Consider the following 27,263-nt stretch of genomic DNA (forward strand, 5'->3'; position numbering starts at 1 on the left):
GGTGATCTATATAGGTCACCCATTGATGCCCCATGAGGTTTATGTTTCTGGCTTCCCTTTTTGGATTCCAGACTCCTTTGACTGCCTAGTTGGCCCTTCATGGTTAATTGAGTTAATACACTTCTTGCATATAAAGAATTTAGGGATCAGGAGAGAGATGGCTCAGCAGTTAAGAGCACTGATTGTTCTTCCAGAGGTCCTGAGTTCCATTCCTAGAAACCACATAGTGACTCACAACCATCTATAATGAGATCTGGTGCCCTCTTCTGGTATGCAGGCATATATGCAGACAGGACACTGTACACATGATTGTTGCAGGAAGGCTGCTTGTTTGTTTCCAGCTGCTCAGCCCCAAAATAACCACGAAGAAACCATATTATTTGCAATACTGTTTGGCCAATAGCTTAAGTGTATTCCTGGCTAACTCATATCTTAAATTAACCCATCTCCATAAATCTGTGTATCTCCAGGAGGCTGTGGCTTACTGGGTAAAGTTCCGGTCTCCGGGGGGGCTACATAGTTTCTCTCTGAAACCGCCTTCTTTTTCCCAGCATTCAGTTTAGTTTTCCCCACCTAGCTCTGTTCTGCCCTGCTCTGCTATAGGCTCAAAGCAGTTTCTTTATTAACCAATGGTATGCACAGCATAGGGGGGGGGTATCCCACATCACATAATAAATAAAATCTTTAAAAAAAAGAATTTAGGGCAGTGCCTGGCAAAGGGTATCAACAATGGACAGCTACAGGAATGAGCTCAAACCTCACTCCCAGCCACCTGCACTATTGGCCGCTTTTCTGAGACAAATCACTACAAAACTGAACTCTGGAGACAGCAGAAATTTACTCCCTGGCAGTTTTAGAGGTCAGAAGGCCAGCACCAAAGTGCTGACAGGGCCTCCTGTCAAGTGAGAGCTCCTGGGGAGAACTTTCTCCTTGCCTTTCCTGCCTTCCAGTGGTGCCCAGCATCCCCCGCCTTCTGACCATGCCACATCAGCTTTTGACTCCACGGTCACATGGCCTCCTTTGAGGGCAAGACGTCATTTGCCTGCTTCAAACACAGAATCAATTTTGGTAATCCAGACAATCTCCCATCTCAATGCTTCAAACAGTTTTCACAGTTTCTGGGAGCGGATGTTTGAGGAAACTATGTTTCCATGTCCAGGACCCTCCCCATAGACTGCCAGGTATCTCCGCAATGAACGCAATGAACGTGGCTTGCTGAGCAAGTCTGGCGGCCTTAGTTTAATCCCTAGAACATACATAAGGGTGGAAGGAGAGAAATATGGACTCCACAAAGTTGTCCTCCACAAACATGAACCATGGCACACATGCCCACACGTGTTACATACATACAGAACACTAATTCTTATTTTTAAAGATGATCACCAGATGTGGTGGTGCGGTGCAGACCTTAATCCCAGCACCTAGGCGGCAGAGGTACATGGATCTCTGTGAGTTTTGCAGGTCAACCTGAACTACATACTGAATTCTAGGCCAACCAGAGCTATAGAGTGAGACCGTGTCTCAAAAAAAAAAAAAAAAAATTAAAGACTTCATGGGTTTGGAAGAATAGCTTCGTAGTTAAAAGTGCTTTCTGCTCTTGGCAAAATCCAGAGTTGGTTCCCAGCACTCACATCAAAACAGACCACTAAAACTTGTAACTCTTAACTCCAGAGGACCCAACACCCTCTTCTGGTCTCTGAGGGCACCTGCACTTCTGTACACAAACCCACACCCTGACACATCCCCATGTAATTTTTTTTTTAATTAAGAATATTTTCCCTTGCAGCTAGAAAGGTAACCAGACAGGATAATGTGCACCTTTAATCCTAGCACTTGGGAGGCAGAGGCAAGAGGATCTTGTGAGTTCGAGGCCAGTCTCATCTACATAGTGAGTTCTAGGACATCCAGGGCTATGTAGAGAGACCCTGTCTCTAATTTATTTATTTGTTTGTTTGTTTATTAAAAGAAAGAATTTTTGCTCTGGCATAAAAAAAAGATAGTTTTGCTTGGCGATAGTGGGGCACTCTTTAATCCCAGCACTACAGAGGCAAAGGCAGGAGGATCTCTGTGAGTTCTTGGCCAGCCTTGTTAGAGAAGCAAGTTGCTGGACTGCCAAGACTATACAGAGAAACCCTGTCTCTAAAAACCAAAACCAACAAAGAAAAAGACAGCTTCAAAAAAAGTGGCAAAGTCAAGCAGTCAAGCATCACTGATTACAGTGGGGACACGAACTCACCAGAGTCTATAGGATATCTCTTTACTCCGTGTACTTATTCATTCATTCACCACTTTGGGTACTGTTACGCCCAGTCCGTGAGGACCCCAAAAGAATGGATTATTTTTAAAATCTCAAACTCTCCTCTGTGTGGTTTCAACGTCCTACAAATCATCGTTAACCAACTTTCAGTTACGTTCCTTGGACCCTTCCTTTGACTAGGCCTGAGGCTTGACCCGCACTTATCTCCTGGATTAGTCCGTGGAGGGTAGCTGATGCTACCTCCCTCCCCCTGCTCTGAGAGATAGCCTTTTCTCACTGTCCTCACTTTTTTATATCAACCTTTTATCACCGTCCCTCACTTTTGCTGTCTAAGACTTTGGCTTGGTTTTTGAAAGAATTCCACAGGGCCTGTTTAATGGGAATGTTCTTGTCCATGACATCTGCCCTTAAGAACTTTCCACCCACCCTGGCCACCATTTCCCTGGCTACACCTACCCCACCCCCACCCCCGTCATTGCTGGCCCTCTCTGCTTCTGCCATAGTCTCAATAGAATAGCCTTCCTCTCCAGTTGAACAAGGGCAGGATATTTTTTTTCTTAGCATCGTTCATTAATTGAATAAGATCCGACATATATAACACTCATGATTGGATGAGACCAGCTCCCTCGCTTCCAGAGCTCACTGTGCAGCTGAGGATTAATAACCTTGAACCAATCGCTCTGCCCGCGTATATTAGTTATTGAGGAATATTTCTCAAAAGGACATTGCACTAATGAGGCCTCCCCCAGCAGTTCTGACCCCTCTACCTATCAAAAGTCTTGTGTGGTTTTGTTGGTGGTGATTGGTTTTGATTTTTTCTCGCGGGTTGAATAGCTGTACCGATTATTTCCCTCAGCAGTTCACCAGGGCAAAGGGAAGTTTGGGGGTTACATGAAGGAAAAAGTGGTGGCGGGGGGAGGGAGTGTCTGGGAGAAAAACACTCGGCCATCCACCAACCGGTGCAGGACTGTTCTGCAGGGAGGTCCTGGGCCTTCCCCCTTTGCAAGCTAAAGCTCTCAGAGTCGTGTCGCCGCTGCTGGTGCCATCCTCGCCTAAGCCAGGTCGCTCAGAGAGGGAAGCCTGGAGCTCCTAGTCTGGCCCCAGTCGATTATGCCCCGATCGCTGGGTGCGTTTGCAAGGCAACAAGGGTGACCGTGCGGTCCGTAGCTGCGGTTCGGTGCTGCCTGCGTCTCTCCCAGCATCGCTTTTCTGGGTTTACAGCCTGCGACGTCGCTGGAGCCAGCAGGGAGGGCAGTCGCACGCAGCAGCGCGCGTAGCACAGGCTCCAGGATGAGCGGGAAGACGCAAAACTTCAGGTGTCAGGATGGCCGAGTGGTCTAAGGCGCCAGACTCAAGGCGTGAGCCTTCCCTACGGGCGTTCTGGTCTCCGAATGGAGGCGTGGGTTCGAATCCCACTTCTGACACATCTCCTTTTCTTCTTTTTTCTTTCTTTCTTTTTTTTTTTTTTTTTTCCCTCCGCTCAGGAACTGATCCTTCCGTGCAAGACTTCTCTCAGCTGCCGGCGTTGTCAGGTCCTCCAGAACAGCGAGTTGCTAGGTGCCTAGTTGCTTACTCCCTGGCCACCGCAGTTGCCTGGCAACCCTGTCGTCACCTAGTCTAGTGTTGTTAGGAAGAAAAGCTAACATGTCCTCCCTGGTGGTCTAGTGGTTAGGATTCGGCGCTCTCACCGCCGCGGCCCGGGTTCGATTCCCGGTCAGGGAAGTGACTCTTTTTGTTTTTTGTTTCCTTATTTTCCAAACGTTTCATTACTTAGTAAAACTCAGACTGAATACTTCGTTTAAGAAATAAAAGTGAGTTCGAGTTCGGTAACTTTCTGTTTAACAGAGAACCGTACTGTGGTTTTGACACCAGCAGACAAGCCAGTCAGGCGTTGACGATGAAATACGACCAAAAGCAATACTCCCTGCCAGCCCCGCCTGGCTCCTGCTCAGAACCCTGCCACACCCAGGGTACCCTCACAGGAGCTCCTCTGCCAGCGCTTGCCTTTCTAGGTAGAAAATATGTAGAAATAATTCAAACAGTGCTGCGAACACTAGTGTTCTCTTTACCTAGAGCCAATATTTTATCACATTCTTTGCATGGGTGTTGTGCTAGCGAATTAACTCTGCAACTTCTGAACCATCTTTTCCAGCCCCGAAACACCATTTTAAAAAACTGAAGAAAAAAAAAAAAACCACCATTTGTCACCAGTCCCTCCTGAGTCAACGTAGTCCTGAAATGAAAAGCTTTCTGTGATCAAGGTCGCCGTGTGCTTACCAACTGCTCTGCTTTAAAGTTAGCCAGTTGTAAAAGATTTTGAGGCTCAGCTCTGCCCCTAGTGTTAGGAGTAAAAATCCCGTGGGGATCCAGAGTGAGCTTGCTTGCTTTGACATAGCTGTGCACCCTTCTGCAACAGTAAAACCTTTACCTTGCCAAGATATCGCCAAACCCACATCTTTTCCTTTCTTTTTTTGGGGGGGAGGGGCAATGGGGGGACCGGGGCAGTTGAGACAGGGTTTCTTTGTGTAGCTTTGACTAGCCTAGAACTAGCTCTGTAGGCAGGCTGATTTTGAACGCAGAGATCTGTCTGCCTCTGCCTCCAGAGTGCTGGGATTAAAGGTGTGCATCACCATTACCCATCATCCCCAACCTATTATTAACAGGTCTTAAACCTGGCTCTCCCAGGAACAGGTGTGGTGACGGCACACACCTTTAATCCCAGCATTTGGGAGACAGAAGCAAGCAGATTTCTCTGAGTTTGAGGCCAACCAGGTCCACCTCTGGAGTTCCAGGCCAGTTCAGGCTACATAGTGAGTTCACCTGCTGGCCTTGAATTTGCCTGTTCTGTGTCTCTTTAATGAATTTTACTGGGAAAAGTGGGTGTTACCTGTAAAAGAAACTAGACCCTCACCTCTCACCCTACACAAAAATTAGCTCCAAATGAACCAAGAAGCTTAATTTAAGACCTCAAATTCTGAAAATAGTAGAGGAAAAGGTAGGGCAAACATCTCAAGACTTAGATAGAAATAAGGACTTTCTAAACAGGACTCCAGTTGCTCAGGTAATAAGGCCAGCAATTGACAAATGGAACCGACCTCATGAAATTGAAAAGCTTCTCTACAGTCCATCAGCTTACAGAATGTGAGAGAAGCTTTGCCCCCTATACATCCGATAAAGGATCAATATCTAGAATATACAAAGATGCAAAAGCTAAACAAGAAAACAAACAACTCAATTTTTAAAAAGAGCTAACGACCTGAACAGAGAGTTCTCAAAAGGAGAAATACAAACATCCAATAAATGTTTTGAAAAGCGCTCAACATCACTAGCCACCAGGGAAATGCAAATTAAAACTACTTTGAGATCCCACCTCACCCCAGTCAGAATGGCTATCAGGAGAATAACTGACGGCAGGTGATGGCGAGGATGTGGGGAAATGAGCCATTTACTCACTGCTAGTGGGCGTCTAAGCCACTATGGCAACCAGCGTGGAGATTCCCAAAACACTTCCACATGTCCCAGCCTCTCCACTCTTGGATATGTTCCTAAAGGACTCTACATACTACAATAGAGATACTTGCTCAGCCATATTTATTTCTGTTCTCTGTACACACCCCCCCACACACACACGATATAAAAATAATCTAAAATAATTTTAAATAACACAATACAAATTTTAGTGCAATTGAAGAAGGTGGAAGGTGAGCATTCCAGCCCAGCCCTGTGGCACTGTTGTGAGCCTTAGGGTTAAAGAGGGGAGAAGTCGGGCAGGGAGCCAGGCCTGCATAGCTGCTCTTGGTCAAGGTGTAGTTTGGTTGGTCCTTATTGTGCTCTGACTCCGCAAGACAGCTCAGAGAAGTCCTTATTGCTTGAGGGAAGAAGCTGGTTCCCTCACGATGACTTCTGCTACTCAGGGGTAACCTTCGCACACAGGGATCTGCCTGGGAAGCATTGGGGCAAAAGAATTTACCAGATGAGAATTGATATAAAAGTTTTAATAAATAATCACTTCCTTGAGAGGGGCTCGTTTTTTGTTTGTTTGTTTGTTTGTTTTCACAGCAATTGAGAGAAGTCCCCTGGCCTGGCCTCTTTGGGTTATTTGAGTGAACTTTAGGAAGGCAGCTCCTGTCCTGAGACTAAATTCTTTATTTCCCCCTTAAGGAGTCTATTCATTTAGTTCTCTGATAATTCCGTAGTGCATTCTGCTACTCCCTGGCCCTTTCTTCCCTCCTTTCCACCCCTATTGCCGCCCCCAAGTCTCTTTCCCATTCACGCCTGTTTTGTTGTTACCCCTGGGTTTAACTAGGCCTGGGTGACCATGAATTTCAAGGTGTTCACTGGAGCCTGGTGGGTTTACCAGTAGGTGCACAACTGAAGACAATTCTGCCCCACCCCCAGAATCCATCAGTAGCCCCATAGTTCAACAGGAAGAGGTAAAGCTGTGCAGCCCCTCCCCTACCTATGACTGACGTCTTACCCAGGCCCAGCCTTATGCAGTCGGCACTGCGGCTTTGACCATGCTTGCGATGGTCATGCCATGCTCAGGAGAGGGAATTTCACAGCCCTTCTCCCTTTCTTCTGGCCTCACAGTCTTCCCGCTCCCTCTTCTGCATTGCTTCCTTTGCACTGTGAGAGGGAGCGGTATCAATGTTCTCTTTAGAACAGAGCCGTCCACCATCACTTACTCTCGGTACCACAGCAGCCACGTGTCTCTGCCTTCACCGCCGTTCATTGTAAAGATCCCCTCAGACTGACAGTAGCATTTGTCGGTGAATGTGAATGTCAGTACATACAGGGCACCTTGGCACTATGCTGATTTAGCCAAACAGTACTAGTAAGCTCCTCCTAGAACATTAAGCCTCCTTGGCCATAGGTTTTTACCTGAGTTTGCAGTGCCGGGCATGCGTTCCCTTTTGTGGAGCAGGCCTCAAAACCTATCAGAGAGCGTTTGGTTTGCCTCGCAATCGCCGTGCTGGTATGGCTTTAGTGGGCACCTCTTACCCGGAAGGCTGGTGGTTGAGCTAGCTCGGCGGGGTAGAGACCACTGATGCTTTTTTCTCCCGGCCGCCTGCATTGCGCCTTCCTGCACTCTGGCAACTGGCCAGCAGATTTTATTTCTCTGTAACTCGCCTTGAGTGCCTGTGATGTCTTCAGCAACGGGGTCTAGTCAACTAGTTCTGGTGGATACCCCAAGAGGAAGAACGAAGAGCTGGATTGTAAGAGGCTCCGAGGCCTCCCCGAACAGCAGCTCATGTGGGGTGTCTGTTGGAGATTGTCTTGGTTGCTTTAACTGGAAAGACCACCTGGAAAGACCCAGTCTAGAAGAGGGTCAGCCCCACTCCCTGGTTTGGTGCCCTGACTTCTATAAGACTAAAGAAAGTTATTAAGTACAAAGCATGCGTCCATCTATTCTCTTTTTGCTCTTTTTAAAAAGAACTTTAAATTTTTATTTATTTTTAAAATTTTAGATTTATTTTATTTGTATGAGTGTTTTGTCTCCATGTATGTATGGACATATGTATGTAGGTGGGTATGTAGATATGTCTACCATGTGCATGACTGGTGCCCTCAGAGGCATTGGATCCCCTGGAGCTGGAGTTGCAGATAGTTGTGAGCCACTATGTGGGTGCTGGGAACAGCACATGGGTCCTCCGCAAGAGCAACCACTGGGCCGTGTCTCTAGCTTCACGTTGTTATGCTTCGGGGTGTATGTTCTTGAATGTATGCACACATGTGTGTGCAGGTGCCCAAAGAAGCTAGACGAGTACTGACCCTCAGAGCTGGAGTCACAGGTGTTTGTGAGCCACCTTCCATGGTTCCTGGCAAGCAAACTCTGGTCCTCAAGACCTAGCAACAAGTGCTCTGCACCACTGACCAATCTGTCCAGGCCATGCCTCTGCTCTTGCCTGTGACCAGCTGCTTGAGTTCCTGCCTCGACTCCCCCGCGGTGATGGACTGCAGCTTAGACCCTTTCTTCCCTCAGCTGCTTTTGACCAAAGTGGGAGTACACAGCTCACTGCTCTCTGCAGGGAGAGAGAGACTAAGAAAGCGGGTGAGTCAGTCCTGGAAGAAACAATCTGTAGCCTGAGTGTCTCTCCACATGCCTTCTGGGTGTGCTGCAGAGGTGAGATCCTGGCTGGTTTGGGCCAGGCCTGTTTGTCATGGTTGTGGTTTGGTGAACAACCCCAGGAGATAAAATAATGCCTACCCTACCCGAAGAAAATTATATCATGGAACTCTCTCTGTAGACCAGGCTGGTCTCAAACTCAGAGATCCACCTGCCTCTGTCTCCTGAGTGCTGGGGTCTCAGCAGATTCTTGACAGTGCCTAGTTGTCTTTGGTTTTGAACTATCATCTCACTGTTGTAGCCACCTGGTCTCTTCCTGTGACCCTCAGGGTGACTAACTCAAAACCCCAAGAGTTCCCTTCAGGGCAAAATTCAGACCAAGTCACTGCCAAATGACGGGCTCGTCTAGAACACATCCATCCATCTCTACACCCTTCATCTCGTTATCTCTCTGATTAGAAGGCATCGCCAGCATCAACTCTGCCATCTCTACACTCCTCCTCTTGGGTCTGCCAGGACAGGGAGGAGTAGGGCGCACAAATCAGAATGCAGTCCTGGGCCTTCCGAGACATTGTATTCATCAAACACCTAACCTATCATTGTGACAGGTCCCCCGTGTGAATCACTAGTTATATGAGCACAAAGGAGAATAAGACAGAGCCGAGGATTTGGAACGACGGCTAGACGGGTTTGGTGAGAATGAAGGTGTTATGCAGAGAGACCCTTGGGTCCTTGTCTTTGACCATTAGCCTATTGAGACAATGGACCCCAAGGGATTGGAATTCCTCTGGAAGTCTCTTACAGAGAGAGGGGAAAAGCCAGAGCCTGGCGCCAGGCAGAGATGGAGCTTGTCTCCCGGGAAGAACTGAGACATTGATGGGTCAGTGTGGGCAGGGCCACACCTTGACAGGTTGTTTGGTTATTCAGACATGGTGCCTTCTATCTACACTGTATCAGCAACCCTGCAGACGGCCTGACTTTATTCTTCCCCGCGTGGCTACACCGAATACATCTGCTTTCTCTGCTTCCAGCCATTTTATCCTCCGTTTCCACGGGGTCTCACTATGGTAGTCTTGGCAGGTCGGGCTCTCTATGTAGACCAGGCTGACTTCAAACTCAGAGTTTCCTCTGTCCCTGCTTTCTGAGTGCTGGAGTTAAGGATGTGTACTATCATACCTGGCTTACTCTCTTTCCAAAGATATTTTCAGTGTATTTGAGTATTTGCCTCTCTCTCTCTCTCTCTCTCTCTCTCTCTCTCTCTCTCTCTCTCTCTCTCTGTGTGTGTGTGTGTGTGTGTACATGTACTACATGTGTGCAGTGCCTGTGGAGGTCAGAAGAGTGGATTGGATCCTCTGAACCTGGAGTTACAGGGGTGTGTGTTGAAGGCGGGGGCATGTTCTAGGGTCGTGTGCAGAGGTCAGAGGGCAACTTGTGAATCAGTTCTCTCCAACCACTTGGAACCTGGTGACTGAACTCAAGTCAGCAGGCTTTGTGGTAAGTGTCTTTACCTGCTGAGGCATCTTGCTGGCCACATTGTTTGTCTCCTTAAACAGTATGTTAAGAATGGGTGGACAAGCCTGACTTATTGGGGCCTCCAGGGCCCAAGTCTTGACTGTGAAAATCCCAGAAACACTATTAGAGTATGTCCACTGAGGCCGTTGGAACAACACAGGAAGCCATGGAACATATTGCTGGCCATAGTGGCCTCAAGTGACCAGCATCTCAACTTCCCTCAAAATTGGGTCATGGAGCTGGGCAGTGATGGCACATGACTTTAATCCTAGCACTCAGGAGACAGAGGCAGGTGAATTTCTGTGAGTTCAAGGTTAACCTGGTCTACAGAGGGAATTCCAGGACAGTCAAGGCTACACAGAGAAACCTTGTCTTAAAAATATTCAGTCATGGAAGGGAGAGAACTGAGAAGAGGAGGGGAGGGGAGTGGTGTGAGTGAGAACAACCCCATAGGCTCATATGTTTGAAGACTTGATGTCCCAGTTGGTGGAACTGTTCGGGAAGGACTGGGAGGTGTGGTCTTGTTGGAGCAGGCATGTTACTGGGGTGGCCCACAGCACTTCCAGTTAGCTTTCCCTCCCCCTCTCCTTTCAGCTAAGGATGTGAACTCTTAGCTTCTGCTCCAGCACCACACCTGCCTGTCTGCAGCCATGATTCCCAGCAAGATGGTCATGGACCCACTCTCCGTAAACTGCCTTGGTCATGGTGTCTCCACAGCAATAGAAAAGTAAGCCAGAGAGTTAGGACTAGATAAAGGATAAAAGCCAGGGCCCAAGAAAGGCAAGGGTCTCATCTGCCCTCAGGACACAACTCTAAAATTATTTAGGTGACTCTAGAATGTCAGGAAACACTTGGGCTGGCCAGATGGCTCAGAGGCTAAAGATGCCTGCCACCAAGCCAGGGGTCTGAGCTTCATCCCTGGGAGCCACACAGTAGAAGGAGAGAACCGACTCCCTAGTGTTATGCTCTCACCTCCAGGACTAGAACCATGGCATTTACACACACACACACACACACACACACACACACGCATCCGCACGCGGGGAGGAGGGAGAGAGAGAAAGAGAATAAATAAAATTTAAGTTTAAAATTTTTAAATAAAAATAAAACAATGAACGTCGAATTCAATAATTGCTTTATTGTTTTTATCTCTGTGATACAAGTTCTTCCTGATCTACTGACATAGATCCAGGTATCATGGGCTTTGGGTCAAATCTGAGCAAAAGCGAAGATGGGTAAAAGTGGGTTTTGTATCGTCTTCCGATGGACAGACTTGTTTGGAATCACCGTAGTTCCTAAGGCCCAGATGGGTGTTTAGAGTTCACTTTTGGGGATGTGTTCTTTTGTGTTTCTGGGGTTCCTTGTCAGAGCCAAGTCCACAGCCTCCTGAATGTTCTTTGCCACCCTAAGTCCTGACTTGATAGCTGTGTCAATCCAGCCATGGGGCATATCTGTGTGCTCGCCTGCAAAAAAGACCAGCCCTTCTGGCTGGCTGAGCTCCTGGGCATAGTCCACATATTGGTAAGGGGTGAAAAAGGCAAAGCCACCCATGGAATAGGGGTCCTGGCTCCAGTTCTTGACTGTGGAGTAGGGACAGAGGGCACGGAGTTCTTCTTTGTTGCGATTGTGAATAGCAGCTAGGTCATCCAGAACAATGTCCACCACCCGGGTGTGGTCCAGGGCAGAGAAGAAAGAGGAGTCATCATCCAGGGTGTAAGATGCTAGGACAACTCCAGCACCATTGGGGAAGATGTGGTTGGGATAGTAGATGAAGCGGGAAGGCCGGTCAGTGCTAGACTTCCCACTGAAGATGCCATCATGTTCCCAGAAACGCTGCGTGCAGGCCAGGACCACTTTGGTGGCGCTATTGTAGTGGACGGAACGCAGAGCATCCTGCTTGCTGAGAGAAAGAGATGGCTGGAATCGGAGGAGCCGGGCAGCCTTGGCAGTGCTGGCTACCACCACAAAATCGGCAGTCACCCGCGCCCTGGGCTGCAGAGGGTCAGGTGTCCGGTAGGTCACGTGGACACAGTCGCCAGACATCTCCACTTCCTCAGCTGGGGAGTTGAACCAGACAGTCCCTGGGAGGAGCGAATTATGTAGGGCCTGGGGGAGCTGGTCAAAGCCCCCAACGATTTCATCGAACCTGAGAGTGAACAGCAGAGAGGGAGATGAGTGGGTTGATGGACAGGGCCTTCAGAGGACAGGCCGTTGGGACTGGACAATGACTCAGTCCCTTCACAGGCATGTCCCAGCCATGTTTTAGGGGGACGAACTGTTGGCAAAGAACCAAGGGCAAGCAGAGTGTCCATTAGCTCCAAGGACCTAGAGAAAGGTCCCTGGGGTGACCAAATTGGAAACATGCATCTACCCTGAGCTCATACAACCCCTCCTCTGGCCGCTTATCTCCTCTCGACACCCAGGATGCCTGGTCAGAAACTGACAAACACCCAGAATCAAACTTCTGATCCTCCTGCCTCCACCTCCCAGGTTCTGAAGTTATAGGCAGTTGCTGCTCCTCCCAGTTTGAAGTGGTGCTTAGGAAGGAACCCAGGGCTTCACGAGCTAGACAAGCAGTCTAGCAACTGAGCCAGAGCCCCAGCCTTGGCCCCGGGTTCTTAGAGCCCCTTCCGTGATGCCCTCAGGGGCTGCTTAAGGAAAGTAGCTAAACACTACTGAGCTGTTTTACTTAGTCTGCCTAGGACTTCCTCCCCTCCCACGCTCCTTCAGAGCGGTTCTTGGTTTGTATTCAAATTGATAAGAAGAGCAAGAAGAGTCCTTGCCAGAAGATCAGAATGTCTAAATAAATCAATATCCGGGCCTTCCGTTCAGCTGTCTTGTAGCCTGTTTTTTTTATTTTTGTTTTTCACAAAACCAGTTTATCTTTATCTTTTTGTTGTTGTTGTTGAGTCTGGAACTTCAGATCCTCCCACCCCTACCTCAGGTGGCATCACAGGTGCGCACCACCTTGCCTGGAGCCCTTTTATATTTATAGCTACAGATCACGTGGTCAGTGACCAACGGTGACTGGAGTCTCAGGTTTGCATCCCTGCTAAGTCTTCCTGGGCTGAAAGATGACAAGTATCCCTCGAAGCACAGCTGAGGCCACAGTCCCTGTCACAGAGCAGATGAGGCTCACAGTCTCTTGATAGATCCTTAGTGTATCCAGAGGTTCTCAGAGTGGAGTCCCAAGGAAGGCAGCCTATCGGAAGGCTCACCTCCGGGCTCTACCCCAGGTGTTTAACACGTCATCCGCCCCAGTGACTCTGAGAGTCAGGATTCCCTCCTTTCTCCTCCCCCACCCCGCCCTTTTTGAGGTTAGCTGTAAACTCAGAAATCCACCCCTGTCTGCCCTCTGAGTACTGGGACTGTGCAGCCAGCACCACACTGGCTTCCAGTTTTGGAGGAATTTTTCTCCCGGTTTCTTAGTTCCTCCTTTCACTACCATCCTCGTCAGGACCTAGTGACCCCCTGTCCTGCCCTGTTCCTCACCGGGGTTCTTGGAAGAAAGAGATGATACCACGCAGGGTCTCCGTAAAGGCCTCGTAGTAGCCAGAGTCTGTGTTCAGCAAGTCCCCGATCATCTGCACAGCCCCGCGGCTCAGTTTCCCCACCTTGATCAGGTACTCCTGAGGAAATGAGGCAGGCAGATGAGAGTGTATAAGGAGCTAACATGTGAACCTTGCTATCCAGAGACAGCAAGGAACAGAGCTGGATGGGGCAGAAGGACAAGCGTATAGCCCCTGGGCCCCAAGGCTGCATCCCCTTGGTCCCTGCTTAGGGACAACAGGTAACAGTAGGTATGGTTTTCAGCCTACACACTGTCAGCCGTTCATCCATACAATCCTCTAAATAATGATAAGGGTTCCTGCTTTGCCGATGGAGAAACTGAGTCCCGGTCTCTGTGTCTGCCCATGTGAACCCAGTCTGGCTTCTACAGAAGACCAGGCTAGGAAGAATCTAAGTACCAAAAAGTTCTCATCCTACCCTGACCTTCTACCCCTGCCCCATCACCTGCTGACCCAGCCGCTCCATCAGCAAGTGACCTAGAGCTGGCTCATGCTGCACCTGCTGCCCTGATTGTGCCCTATGCTTTTTTCTCGGCTCTGTGTCTTAGACAAAGCCGGCGTATGGCCGTGACAATGCTGGCTGGAATGGCTTCACCAGTTAGAGTGGGTGGCCATCTGGTTTGCCTGGGGCTGCGCTGCTCCCTGTCACCAGCACACGCGGGACCTGAAAGAACCTGCTAGGACGTCCAAATACTGCCAGCTGGGAAAAGTGCCACTATTCAACATACTTGTGTAACCCAGAGGCTAAACCAGAGGGCCGTGAAATCCTAGGGACAGCAACACCAGGGTTCCCGAAGACATGCTGGATCTGTTAGGACCGCCAACACCAAGGTTCAAAGAGGTTATCTCTGCCCCACATCTGAGGGCATGTTCCCTGGGGTGTGGGTCCTGGAGATCTCTGACTTGTCTCTTCTCTAATCTCTCTCTTGAGTAAGCAATGGTCAGACCACACATGGCCACAGGCTTTGACCCACCCAACAGCTGAAGCAATCAGCCCACGGAGGCAAACCACAGCCAGGACCTGGAAGTGACTATCAGCTTCTCTCTCAGGATCAGCTGGAGAATACCCACCACCCTCCCTCCAGTCACCAGGCCCCATGGGTGAGCCAGCTCCAGCATCCAGGAGCCAACAGCCTCCAATCAGGCCACACCTGGAACCTTCCTTGTGTTTTTGTTATCTGCAGTGCCAGGGATTGAACCCGGGGCCTCACACATGACAGACCAGCTCTTACACCTGTGGGCTATACCGCAGGTCCGGCCTTTCCTGACTTTCACCATAGTTCTGTGTTACGAAAAATGTTTTCATCAGTGGTAACCTGCATACGGCAGTGGTCCCCAGCAAGCAACGCTGTAGCCTGCTTGGTTCATGCAAGTAAACACTGTGATTTTTGCACAACTATACAATCATTTAAAGATACATTCTGAGACATTAGCACCTTGTTAAGCAACACACACCTATATAAGGTTTTCCCATACCTCTGTCTGGCTTGGTTCTGTGGGTATTATGGATGACCCCCTTGATACAGCAAGCTGTGACTAAGTAGCCTTGATTGCCCTCCTTGGAGGGTCTCTGTTTAGTTCCTTCCCTCCCTCCCTTCTTCCCTCCCTCTCCCTCCCTCCCTTCCTCCCCTAATGGAGCTTGCATTCTGCCAGGGCAGACAGTTAAACTAGACAAGTACAGTGTAGTGCAATACGCCCCAGGTAGCAGTCCCGCTGGGGTGGTGTCAGGGCGTAAGGTCTCAGAACTGACCTTGGTGGAAAAGGAGTCGTACTTCTCCAGGACCTCACGGCAACTGCTGTTCTTCAGCTCTTCCACAATCTCAGGAGGGAAGAGGACAGGGAGGACGTGCGGTGAGGGTCGGCCCAAGAGATTGTCTAACCCGCCCTGTCCTTCCCCCTTCCCCATGCACTACATTTGTTCAACAGCCTGTGTGTGTGTGTGTGTGTGTGTGTGTGTGTGTGTGTCACACTTTAATGAATCCTGCCTTCCAAAACTGTGTCCTAAATCTGGGATGGTGGGAATTTCACCTCGCATGGATACCAGGTATGCAAATGTAGGTGTCCAGGCTCCCCCATCAGCCTTGAGGTTCTGACTCAAGTCTACCTCCTTGCCCAGTGTAGGGGACACTTCTGTGGACTTCTAGGTCACGGTGAAGCGTGTAGGCACCAGAGGCTGGCCCCACAGAGCTGCTGAGAGAGGCTGGGTATGCTGACCTGAAGTGAACCACAGCAGGACAACACTGGGGGACACCTGGGAAGGGGCCTCCCACTGAGCTCAGCTGTCGTCCTGAGGTCCTTCCAGGCCATGGATTAGAGAAGGCACTGGCACGGTCACTGCTGGGCCAAGTAGAGAAGGTGGGCAGGCAGTCGAGGCAGAGTGCTAATTGTTCTTCCTTGACAAACTGCCAGCCATTACGACTGCACAGTAAAGGAACACTGGTCCTGTACCTAGCACCATTTTGTCACCTTAACGCGTCCTGTCACCTATTCCTCGTAGCAACCCAGGCACAGGAGGCTCTGGCAATAATGGAGAAGAGAGAGGGAGCCGGCAAGTATTATGCCTGGAGTCACACAGCGCATTCAACCCCAGAGCTTGCAGGGCTCTCAATGAAATGAACCTGGTCCCAGCACGACGATTTCTCAGTAGCTACTTTGTATATGTCTGTACAGGCACCGAAGTCTGGGGTCTGAGAGTATATTGACTGCAGAGCAGGTGCCTGACACAGGACAGAGCCATGAGAGGGAGTGGAGGCCAGTGATGTTCAGTCTGGTGTGGGCTTCCTGCCCTCAAGGATCTGGGGTCCACTAAAGCTCCTCCCTGGAGAATCAGAGGAACTTGAGGGTGTTTGTGCCGGATGGCTTGGGGGAGGGGAGGAGGGGGGCTGCTCTCCATTCTGCCTTACCTTCCTCAGCGACTTATCAAAGAGCTGTTCTGCCGTCTTCCCCATCTCGTCAGCTCTCAGTGAGTAACCCAGAAGCCCAGGGTCGGCCTGCACCTCCCCCGAGCGCTGCCGGACTCCGTTCAACAGCACCCAGGTCTGATTGTTGCAGGGAGAGAATTCCCTTAGCGTCAGCCCAAATTTCCTGATGAGCTCATGAGAAAGCCTGTGAAGAGGGTCAGGGACTTCAGGCTCTGAGAGTCAGCCAACAGCACTTCCTGCTCCCCGGGCTTACCTCCTGCCTCCCTCGGATTCACCAAGACCACCCCTGGCCTTTCTCCACGAGAGGGATGCCAGGCACCCTGGGCATTACACTAGACTAGAAGCTGTAAGGCCAAGAGGGAGCTGGATTTCCTGCCAGTGGACCTCTATGATGGCTGAGATCTCGGCCACTTTGTGCGGAACCTGCAGCCTTCACACTTTCAAAGGTGAACATTCCTGAACATCCCAGTTCCTGGGGGCACAATGAGGGTGGTGTGCCGAGTGTGTCTGTGGGGCCAACCTTCCTGGAGGCTACGTTCAGTACTCTTGAACCTCTCCATACTTCTCACCCGTTCAGAAAGAGTCTCCTGGAAGGATACCAGGCTTCCTTTCATTTACACACTCAGAAGGCTGCTTTTGACTTCCCAGCAGGGTTATCTTGGACCACCTTTCTTCTCTGATCCTGAACTCATGCTCCTTGGCAGTCAAACCTAGCACAGCTTTCTCCTTATGTGGATTAAACCTGAGGCTGGGAGACGCTCCTGGGCTGGGAAATCAGTTGAGTCAGACCCTAACCCCTGGACTTCCAGCAAAGAGCTCCATCCACTGTCCTTCCGGTGTGACAGCCCTCATCCTGGCCTTCCCCCTATTTACCTGTGGTTGATTGGGATCCGCATGGCACCCAGCTCTATGTACCAGTGTGCTCCAGGAACTCTGTGGGTTTCGATTCTGCCACCTACGCGCCCTGAGGCCTCCAGGACAGTCACCTGGAAAGGTACAGTTCTTTAATGAACTCAGTGAGCCTTGTCACATATCCTCCGTACAAATTCTCTTCCCCTGTGGCAGATCCAGACTTACCACCCTATCCCTCCTAATCTCCCTCCTTCCCTCCCTCCTTCCCATCTATCCTTCCTCCCTCCCTCCTTCCTTCCCTTCTATCTGTCCTTCCTTCTTTCCTTTCCTTTTCAGTGCTGTGGATGGAAACTATAGGGTGTGCCCCATTCTACCACTGAGCTACAGCCCCAGCTTCATCCTGCCTCTTTCTGGAAGCCACTCTTGATTACTGGGTGAGCTTATCTGCCCTCCTATTCCAGCTACTCTAGAGCCCTAGAGCTTCCTCTAGGCCCCAGCTCCCCAGGAATGTCCGCAGCTTGGCCTTCTACCTCCCTGCTTAGAGCCCAATCCTCCCACAAGAGATTCTCCCCTGCCCCATCACGTACCTGGTGGCCAGCATCCTGCAAGATCTTGGCAGCAGTGAGCCCAGCCATGCCTGCCCCAATCACCACCACCTGCTTCCTCTCTGCTGTCTGCCCCAGTCCATTTCGAGCCAGTTGCAGCAGCTCCTCATACTGCGGGTCCTCAAAGCACTTGACAAGCTGGCTGTTGAAGGCCTGGGTATCCAAGCTCAGCACAGACAGGAGGGTGAGAGCCAGCCAGCTTGGGAACATAGCTGTGGATGTGGCAGTTAGGCAAATGACTAGGGGTGAAGGAAGACTGGCCATAGCCCTTGATCTGAAGAAGTTTTATCACTGGACCCATGATGCAACATCCCAGGCACTCCCCAACCCAAGAGAGCCTTAGTCATGGGTCCTCCCGAGTGGACCTGCCACTCTTCCTGCTAGCCCACAAAAATGCCCTTCAGGTACCAAAGCCTCTCACTCAGAGAGTGACACATACACGTGTCTGCACTGCCATGCACACAGTGAGGTAAACATGCCCACCACATGGGATTTCCCCATGTCCGCCACCATTTGAGGTAGATAGACTTTCTGCTGCAATGAGAAGACCCCTAACTCAGTACCACAGTGAAAGACAGAAGATTGGAAGCCTGAAACCTTGTATAATAAAGCAACAGTCCCCAAGAAGTGCGAGATAGGTCACCAGGTTCCCAAGACCCAAAGGATCATCACAGGGTTGCCTCTCAGAGATGGGCCTGGCTCCTTGAAGTTAAATTTACCAGGCGATGAGCTTGTGTTTCCACGCTTCTCTTCTGATGAGTTCCTGTCAATTCTGGCTCCGCTGAGGGAGAGGCAAACCATGCCTTCCCTCTGGGAGCCCATCAAAGGTGTGTGTTTTGTGGTAGTTGAGTTCTTGGTTTCAAAGCTATTATCTGTTATGGGACAAATTGTGTTTTCCCAAAATTCCTATGTTGAGACTTTAACACACACGATCTCAGAACTCAACTCTGTTTAGGGGTGGTGGTCTTTCTTTGAAAAGATGACTGAGTTAACATGAAGTGTGAGGGTGGGTCTTCCCGCAATGTCCTCCTAAGAAGTGGAGCCTACCGGAGAACTACTACCGCCTCCTTCCTAAACCGGCGTAATTTCTAACTGCATCCTAAATACTCATCCTTATGTCCACAGCTAAGCGTCGCTCTCATCCCTCACCAAAAAAAAAAAAAAAAAAAAAAAAAAAAAAAAAACTAATTTTCGCAGCTCACAGAGACCAGTATGGGAAGCCTCAACTTATCAAAGTGAAGAGAGCAACTGATTGTGGGGTACCCAGCCCCAAAAGATACATCTACAACACAATCCCTACAACTACAGCTCAAGAAAGAGGGAGCAGAAAGATTGTAAGGGCCAAAGGACCAGGGCATCTACTTTGAGATAGTCTCAGAAAAACACGCACACACATACACACACACACACAGGAAAAGTAGAAGGGAGGAGAAGGGAGGCCTGGGAAGTTTGGGCGAAGAGTTAGAAGTGACCACATTGTATGGAATTCTCAAAAAAGTAATAATAATAATGTGTTTTTAAAAAAGAAGAAGAAATGTGAACACTAAGAGAAACATCAGGGATGCCCCCACGGAAAGGGAATACTGACGAGGACATGAAGACATTGAGAGACCAAGGCCCACCCTCCATACCTTCATTGAGACATCCATCCTCTATGAGACATACCATGTTCTATGTATTTTCTAACATGGTTTGAGCTGATTAATACAGGTTGTTCCTTTGTGTCTGTCCCCATGTTGGTGAAGAAACAATCGATTAGGTAACTTTCTCCAGGAACATAGTTTACCACGGAACACGTAGTCAGTCGCCTTGCAGCAAATGGAGGCAGAGGGATTGCCACCTGTGTATGACTGACTGCTCTCTCACCCCATTCCACCCATCACCGTGTTCCTGAGTTCCTGTTTGTCCTCGGTACGTTAGATAATTGCTCAACCTGGGTATCCGGCATGAATCAGAAGTCAGTTCTGTCTGCTCAGAGCCTGGCTCCGGGGAGTTCTCAGAGCAGCCGAGGGATATGAGCGGGGAGCAATGAGCAGAGGGGAAGGTGGTGGGTAGAGGAGTGGATGAGTAGACAGAGGGACGGACATGTGGACAGGTTGTCCTCTGCAGTCATCACAGACACCAGGCCTGGGGCCAGGGCCAGGGCCAGGGCCAGGGGCTGAGGTTTCGTCTGGACTTGTGGTTGCTCACCCTTCGACTCAGCTTTACAACCTACTTCTGTCTGCTTTCCTCAGGGCCTGCCTGACTCCAGACTCCCTCTGTGAACCAGGGCACTGGGCATCTGGCTTTCGAATTATTTTTGAGGAATGAAACGCACACACACACACACACACAAAAAAATACAAAAACAAACAAACAAACACACACACAAACAAACACACACACACAAAAACACACTCTCACACACACACACATACACACACACTCTCACACATCACCATGACCAGAATCCAGGTTTCTTTCCACCCCCTGGACTCACTCATCTCTAGGACTAAGGAAGTGGATCCTGACTTTGAAACCAGAAGTCTCGGGTTTTCCCTCTTTGCCCCCTTGTAGTATACTTATTTACATTTATTCTGTGTATGTGCACATGATTCAGTATGATACACGCGCCCATCACCTTAACTGCATGTATTGTTGGAAAATGGTGCTTGAAATTCCCAGCAACCATCCCTTTAAAAAAGGGTGGGCCCTCTGGGAAACAACTCCCTTGAGTTCTCCCTGCATGGAGGAAGTTTGCACTGGGTCTTCCTGTCAGCTGCCCTGCCCTGGAGAACCATGTCGTCACAGTGACTCCAGAGCAGAGGCAAGCATGCTTCTTCAAGCTTCAGGAGCTATCAAAACAACCCACAGTCCCCAGCTACAAAAAAAGAACGGAGCCAGGAGACCTGTGGTGGCCCAGGCAGCCACAGGCATTTACTATACAAGGTGAAACCAACACCAGCCCTAGCGTCCCTCCACCCACCCTTGGCTTTAAAGAGTGCTGTGCCGGGCAGTGTGCCTTTAATCCCAGCACTCGGGAGACAGAGGCAGGCGGATCTCTGTGAGTTCAAGGCCAGCCTGGTCTACAAGAGCTAGTTCCAGGACAGGCACCAAAGCTACAGAGAAACCCTGTCTCGAGAAAAAAAAGAGTGCTGTGCCCTGTGTCTGTTGTGGGGTGACCACTGAGAAGCCCAGGTATCTGCTGAAGTCAGGAGCCATGTTTGCCCTAGCCACACTGCATCGACCCTAAACTTTATGTGGCCACGGAAATACTGTGAACATGTGTGTAATGACTTTGATGGAGGAATGGATAAAATCTATCTGCAAGTGAGGAACAGGACACAGAAATCTCACATCCTGAATCCGTTTGTTTCTTTGAGATGAGCCTCACTCAAAGCGGCTCAGACTGGCCTGGGAGTTCTAGAAGTTACTATATAAGACCTTGCCTTAAAAAAAAGTATACACACACACACACACACACACACACACACAAAGACGGAGCATGGTACCGAATACCTTAATCCCAAACTTTAGTTTTGGGGACTAAAGCTTGTTTGGGGACTAAAGCTGGGGGATCTCAGGTGGATAAAACTGGCCTTGAGTTCCTGATCCTCCTGCCTCTACCTCCCAAGTGCTGGGATCACAGGCCCGAGCTGCCACGCCCAGCTTTAGTTTTGAGACAGGGTCTTACTCTGTAGCCCGGACTAGCTCTGAACTCTCCGTTCTCCTGCCCCAGCTTCCCAAGTGATAGGACCACAGGCGCCTACCACCATGCCTGACTTCCTTGCATATTTTGTAAAGAACACGAAGGGGGGAATTTGAAAAGATATTGAACAACAGTAATAGTGTACACGAATGAAAACCCTGCCTCTGCCCTATGATTACACCCTGTATTATGTACCAAATTATCACACTGTGCTCCAGGAATATATGTGATCATTATGTGTAATTAAAAAGAAAAAAAATAGAGATGGCCATGGTGGCGAGCACCTGTAATTCCTGCACTTGGGAGGTGGAGGCAGGAGGATCAGGGGTTCAACGTTCTCAGCTACAGTTTGAACCCAGCGGGGGGATACATGAGACCCTGTCTCAAAAAAAAAAAAAACTAAAACAAAATAACAAATTAATTAAAAATGAAACCAACTCTGTCCTTTTAAAATACACCTGTCAGGGAATTTCATTTCTGTTACTGGTTTGGAAACCATAATCACCTTGGATCTAGAACTGGCCAGTGGGGATTACAAGGAAAGACTGCCACGGGAGGCACATGGAGGAGCTCTGGAGAAGCGAGCCCAGAGCCTGGGGGATCATGCCCAATCTGGGGGATCATGCCCAATCTGGGGGCACATGCCCAATCTGGGGGATCATGCCCAATCTGGTGCTCTCTACACACAGGCTAAGTTCTGTTCACCTTGTCACTAACTAGGGGGTTAACGGATCCTTCCACCAGTTCTTCCCAGAAACCTTAGAGAAATTTGACCCTCCTGAGTCTCTGTCCAGGGCTCCTTAGCACTGCTTGCTTAGGGCCGTTCACCTCAGCGTCTACTCCTTCCTCATGCCCGGCTTTATGATGTCTGTCTGTCTGTCTGCCCACCCTCCTCCGCCATGTGTCTCTTTCTCTCTTTTTTTCTTCCGTTCCCCTCTCTCTTTCCTCTCTTCTTCTCCTTTTTTGAGACAGGATCTCACCATGTAGCCCAGGTTAGCCTGGAGCTCACTGTGTATCCCAGTTGACCTCAGACTCCATCATCCTTCCCCTTCGCTTAGGTTTTACTCAGACTGAAAAGGCCACCTCCTCCTTCCTGCAGGGCTCCAGGGCACTGGGAACAGAAACTCCAGGGTTGTGCTTGTTTCCTGCTTGGTGCATCCCCGGTGTGTGCTGTTCTTCTGACACACCTCTCGCTTCCAGGACTTGACTCTGTTTTTCCTGGAGCCCTTCTGAGAACCATCACCCTTCCTTGTCCCTCCCTTATAGGATGGAGAGCCGTGGAGGTGTGGTGGAGCCCACGTAAAGGTTGATGTGCCTGCAGACCCACCCGCATAAGGAGCGAGCCTGGGCCTGGTGGAAAGCAGGGTGAAGGGAGCAAGTACAAGCACAGGCTCCTGGTTCCCGGCACAGCCCGGCTCCGGCACAGCCTCACTCCAGCACAGCCTTGCTCCGGCACAGCCCTGCTCCGGCACAGCCCCGCTCCAGCACAGCCTTGCTATGGCACAGCCCCGCTCCAGCACAGCCCGGCTCCGGCACAGCCTTGCTCCGGCACAGCCCCGCTCTGGCACAGCCCCGCTCCGGCCCTCTGACATCTGGAGCCAGGGGGGCTTCTGAAGCTCGACCCCACCCAGCAAGAGCATTACCAGACTCTGGGGTTAGGCCCTCAGATCCCCCTCATAGTACTCTAATTACCTCTCCTGCTCATCAATCAAGCAGATTTACAAAAGGAGGGGTTCCATCAGAGACAAACCGTGCCAGTCAGAGGATGACGCAGCAGGCTGCTTCCTAGGGTACCAGAGTGTCTCCAGAGGACCCCCAGAACAGCATGGATCAGAAAATCGGGATTCCACACTCGTACGATGTTTTAAAAGGACAGACCTGAGAATGGAGATAAAGTGACCGTCGGGGGCTCACACTGGCCATCCCTGCACTCCAGAGGCTGAGGCTGGAGGCCGTCCATGGCTCTGAGGTCAGCATGAGCTACACGGTGAGTTCCACGCCAGCTGGACTAAGGGTGACTCTGTCCCTAACAACAGCATAAGTGATCACGGGGCTGATCTCTGGAAGGTGTTGCTTGAGCCCAGACACAGGAGACCTTCCTGGGCCAATGAGAAATTCTCTGCAATGTCACCTGAGTGGTGGTCACATGAGTGTGTCACCAAGTTAGATATGTATACAGGGCAGTATGTGCTCTATAAAAATCTCAAAGGCCAGTTCCAAATCATAAAAGTAAACCCAATGCTAACATTAAAATTACATTTCTAAAAATTTTTGAGACAGTGTCTCACATAGCTCAGGCTGCCTCCAAACTCACTATGTAGCAAAGGGTGGCCTTCAACTACTCATGCCTCCTAAGTGCTCAATCAGAAATGTATATGCTTGGCTGAATTTTTTTTTTCTCTCAGGGGCTGAGGCAACGGCTCAGCGTGTGACACTTGCTGCGTAAGCATAAGGGCCGGAGTTCGAATCCAAAGCACCCACGTGAAAAGCCAGCTGTGGCTGTATGCACCTGTGACCCCAGTGTTACAGGAGGTGACTCACTGGGGCTTTACCGGCTGGGCTCTAGTTTCAGGTTCCGTGAGAGACACTGTCTCAAGGGAATAAAACGGAGCTTGAGAGATCAGAATATCCAACAGCCTCCACACCTGAGCATACACACACACACACACACACACACACTGCTTTTCCTACGTTCAAAAGGTTGGGGATGGTGATCCTAGCACTTGGGAAGTGTGCTGGCTAGATTTTATGTCAAATTCACACAAGCCGAGGTCATCTGAGAAGAGGGAACTTCAATTAAGAAAATGTCTCAGTTAGATTGGCCTGTAGGCAAGCGTATGGGAGCATTTTCTTTCTTTCTTTTCTTCTTCCTTTCTTTTTATTTTTCTTCTTTTCTTTTCTTTTTCTTTTGTTTCTTTTCGAGACAGGGTTTCTCTAGCTTTGGAGCCTGTCCTGGAACTCGCACTGTAGACCAGGCTAGCCTCGAATTTCCAGAGATCCCCCTGTCTCTCCCTCCTGAGTGTTGAGATTAAAGGTATACCCCACCACCACCCGGCCTGTGGGAGCATTTTCTTGATTGATGATTGCTATAAGAGAGCCCAGCTCAAGGTGCCACCCATGTGTAGGTGGTCCTGGGTTGCATAAGAAAACAGACTGAGCAAGCCATCGGGAGCAAGCCAGTAAGCAGTATTCCTCCATAGTCTCTGCTTCGTTCCTGTCTCCAGGTTCCTACCTTGGCTTTCCATATAAACTGATGACATGACCACCTAAGGCATGATTAAGGGGAAGGTTTCTATTATAGATATAAGAGAAAGAACAGCCAGAGACATCCGGAAGAGTTCAGAGCGAAAGTAGACAGAACTAAAGGAGTAAGTCACAAAACAAAACAATCCCACACCAATTAGGAATTATGATTAATAAAAGGGTTATTTATTTAAAGGAAAAAAAACTTACATATCACCGTCCTAGACAACAGCCTCCTGCACGACCAGAAAAAGCGTCTGATAGCCAGAAGCAGAATCCAAAACAAGCAAGAGAGCCAGAGAGCTGCCGCCACTTATTTTTAAAGCGAAAGATACCACATCCCAGTGGGCTGGTATCTCAAAGGCTATTGGCTAAAAAGACCAAAAATAGCTCCCATAACACAGAACACAGCCAGCAGATTGGACCTGAACTGGGCTCTCTGCAAGAGAGGAGGAAATAGCAGGAGACAGAGAATTCATGGTGAGAGGAGCAGGAGCAAAACAGAGACCAGGTCGGGGCACGGGGACAAGAATAGCAGGAGTGTACGGAGACGTTGTAGGGAAGGAGGCCCATGAGCTGGAGGACGGTTAGGATAGAGCAGGAACTGAGAAGAGCTAGGATGCCGACATGGATGTTGGAATGTGTAACAGGTACATGTGATACAGAGGGCTCCTGGAGGTACATGTGCTTGGATGTGCTAAAAGGTAATACAGGTAGCCATATGTCCCTTCTGCCCAAGGTAAGAGGAAATAACTCCCTTGGTAGATGGGAAGCGGTTTCACAAGTTCCTGAGGAAAGCTGGCTTTTATCTAACTGTCAGAAATCCTCCTATAGTCCAGGTTGAACCCATTTCTAGGTATTTGGATGCCTTTTAGAGCTTGGGGAATTGGAACTTCCTTTGGACCTAACACTTTCCTCTTTGATGGACCTAAGAGTTGTAAGCAGAAATAAACCCTTTCCTCCCCAAGTTGCTTTTGGTTATAGTGTTTATCACAGCAATAGAAACCTGACTAAACTGGGCAGTGTTAGCATCCGCCTTTAATCCCAGAGGCAGGTGGATCTCTGTGAGTTCAAGGCCAGCCTGGTCTACAAGAGCTACTTCCAGGACAGCTAGGGCTGTTACACAGAGAAACCCTGTCTCAAAAAAACAAACCAAAAGGAAAGGAAGGAAGGAAGGAAGGAAGGAAGGAAGGAAGGAAAGAAAGAAGGAAGAAAGGAAGANAGGAAGGAAGGAAGGAAGGAAGGAAGGAAGGAAGGAAAGAAGGAAGAAAGGAAGGAAGAAAGGAAGAAAGAAAGAAAGAAAGAAAGAAAGAAAGAAAGAAAGAAAGAAAGAAAGAGAAAGAGGAAACCTTGACTAAGAAGGTGGAAGCAGGTGGATCAGAAGTTCAAGGCCAGCCTCAGCTACAGGGCAAGTTCAAGGATAGATTGTACTAAATGAGACTCGGGCTCTTAAAAAAAAAAAAGTATGAATTATACGAGAGCACGCATGCACTCATACACGTACATGAGTGTGTACGGACAATGAGACAACAGTACAAAATGCAATATAGTAATTGAATAAAATGCCAGGTGGCATTGGGATGCTTCTAGCGTGAACTGGGATGTGTTTTGAGGCAAGGGATTATCTTCTGGCTAGGGCTGAAGGTCTACTAGGGGCTTCTGTTCTCTACTCCATGCGTAGGAAGCAGTTGTGCTGCCCTGGATGCAGAGATTTGGCACAAACAGGAACTAGCTTAGCAAGCCAGGACCCCACCTGTGCCAGGATGCACGTACACCTGCTTGAAGTAATGGAAATAAGTTCCTCTCCTTGGCCGCCCCTTAATAATGACCATTTCTATCCAGACGTATCCTAGAACACATCCTGAAACCGAGATGGGCTGAGCCATCCTAGACCACTTTGGGGTGACATGCACAGTAAGACTAGACTGTGTTCCTGAGTAAGCTATTTGCCATCTTAGACCGAGGCATAATTGGGCATAAATATGATTAAAATCAGATGCATTATTGGAAAGGATATGCATAGTGAGCAAAGGCTTGCATAACCCGAGGCTGTCAATCAAAACAAAGACCCACCCACATGACACCTAGCAACTAAACTCCTCCTTCTGAACTTCATAAAAGGAAAGCCTCAGACAGGACCTGGAGCCCTGCAGTACCCTCGCTCACGTGACCCACTGCTCTCTGAGGACCTGCGCTACTGCTTTGCTTTGAATAAAGTCCTCTCCACTTTTGCTAACCTACGTGTGTCTTTATTTGAGTTTTCTGAATAAGATGCCAAGAACCTGGAAACTCCTAGACGACTTTGACCACCAGTAACAAAGAGATTCCTGAAAGGCACTCTTGTGTGTTTGGAAGATTGGCATGGATCTCTGCCCAGGAGATATTGCCTTGCAGATGGGGGAGTCCATCCTGAGGGTGTGTCCTGAAAGTCTAGCTTCGAGATTTGTCCTAAGGGTCTATCCTGGGGGTGTCTGTCCTGGGGTCTATCCTATGGTCTCAGGGTCCATCTGTCTCTCTAAGTATATGCTATGTGTGTATGGGTGCCCACA

The 27,263-nt window shown here is 49.4% G+C and overlaps 1 protein-coding gene and 2 non-coding genes across 3 annotated transcripts; 2 read left to right on the top strand and 1 right to left on the bottom strand.

The window, feature by feature from the left end:
- The first annotated feature begins 3,575 nt into the window (after positions 1–3,575).
- Trnal-caa (transfer RNA leucine (anticodon CAA)) lies at positions 3,576–3,681 on the top strand. The gene is made up of 2 exons: positions 3,576–3,613; positions 3,636–3,681. It is a non-coding gene; the product is annotated as a tRNA-Leu (tRNA).
- Positions 3,682–3,907: 226 nt separating this feature from the next.
- Positions 3,908–3,979, top strand: Trnae-cuc (transfer RNA glutamic acid (anticodon CUC)). Its single transcript has one exon. It is a non-coding gene; the product is annotated as a tRNA-Glu (tRNA).
- Positions 3,980–10,954: 6,975 nt separating this feature from the next.
- Positions 10,955–24,219, bottom strand: LOC126494328 (L-amino-acid oxidase-like). Its single transcript, XM_050131613.1, has 7 exons — positions 23,350–24,219; positions 17,766–17,995; positions 17,200–17,312; positions 16,309–16,510; positions 15,156–15,224; positions 13,329–13,465; positions 10,955–11,982 (listed from the first exon to the last, which is right to left on the bottom strand). The coding sequence occupies exons 1-7, from the start codon at positions 23,429–23,431 to the stop codon at positions 11,151–11,153; spliced, it is 1,665 nt and encodes a 554-aa protein (XP_049987570.1). The 5' UTR covers positions 23,432–24,219; the 3' UTR covers positions 10,955–11,150.
- Between the last annotated feature and the right edge of the window lie 3,044 nt (positions 24,220–27,263).

The sequence above is a fragment of the Alexandromys fortis genome, unplaced genomic scaffold (genome assembly GCF_014885135.2).
Source record: "Alexandromys fortis isolate MF-2015 unplaced genomic scaffold, M_Fortis_MF-2015_v1.1 scaffold_367, whole genome shotgun sequence".
Taxonomy (NCBI): domain Eukaryota; kingdom Metazoa; phylum Chordata; class Mammalia; order Rodentia; family Cricetidae; genus Alexandromys; species Alexandromys fortis.

Coding starts and splice junctions, on each gene's coding strand:
- LOC126494328 (XM_050131613.1), bottom strand. CDS start 23,431: ATGGACGGCCTCCAGCCTCAGCCTCTGGAGTGCAGGGATGGCCAGTGT. Junction 17,996..23,349: donor CACTTTATCTCCATTCTCAG/GTCTGTCCTTTT, acceptor CCACATCCACAG/CTATGTTCCCAAGCTGGCTG. Junction 16,511..17,199: donor CGGATCCCAATCAACCACAG/GTAAATAGGGGG, acceptor CCCTCTTCACAG/GCTTTCTCATGAGCTCATCA.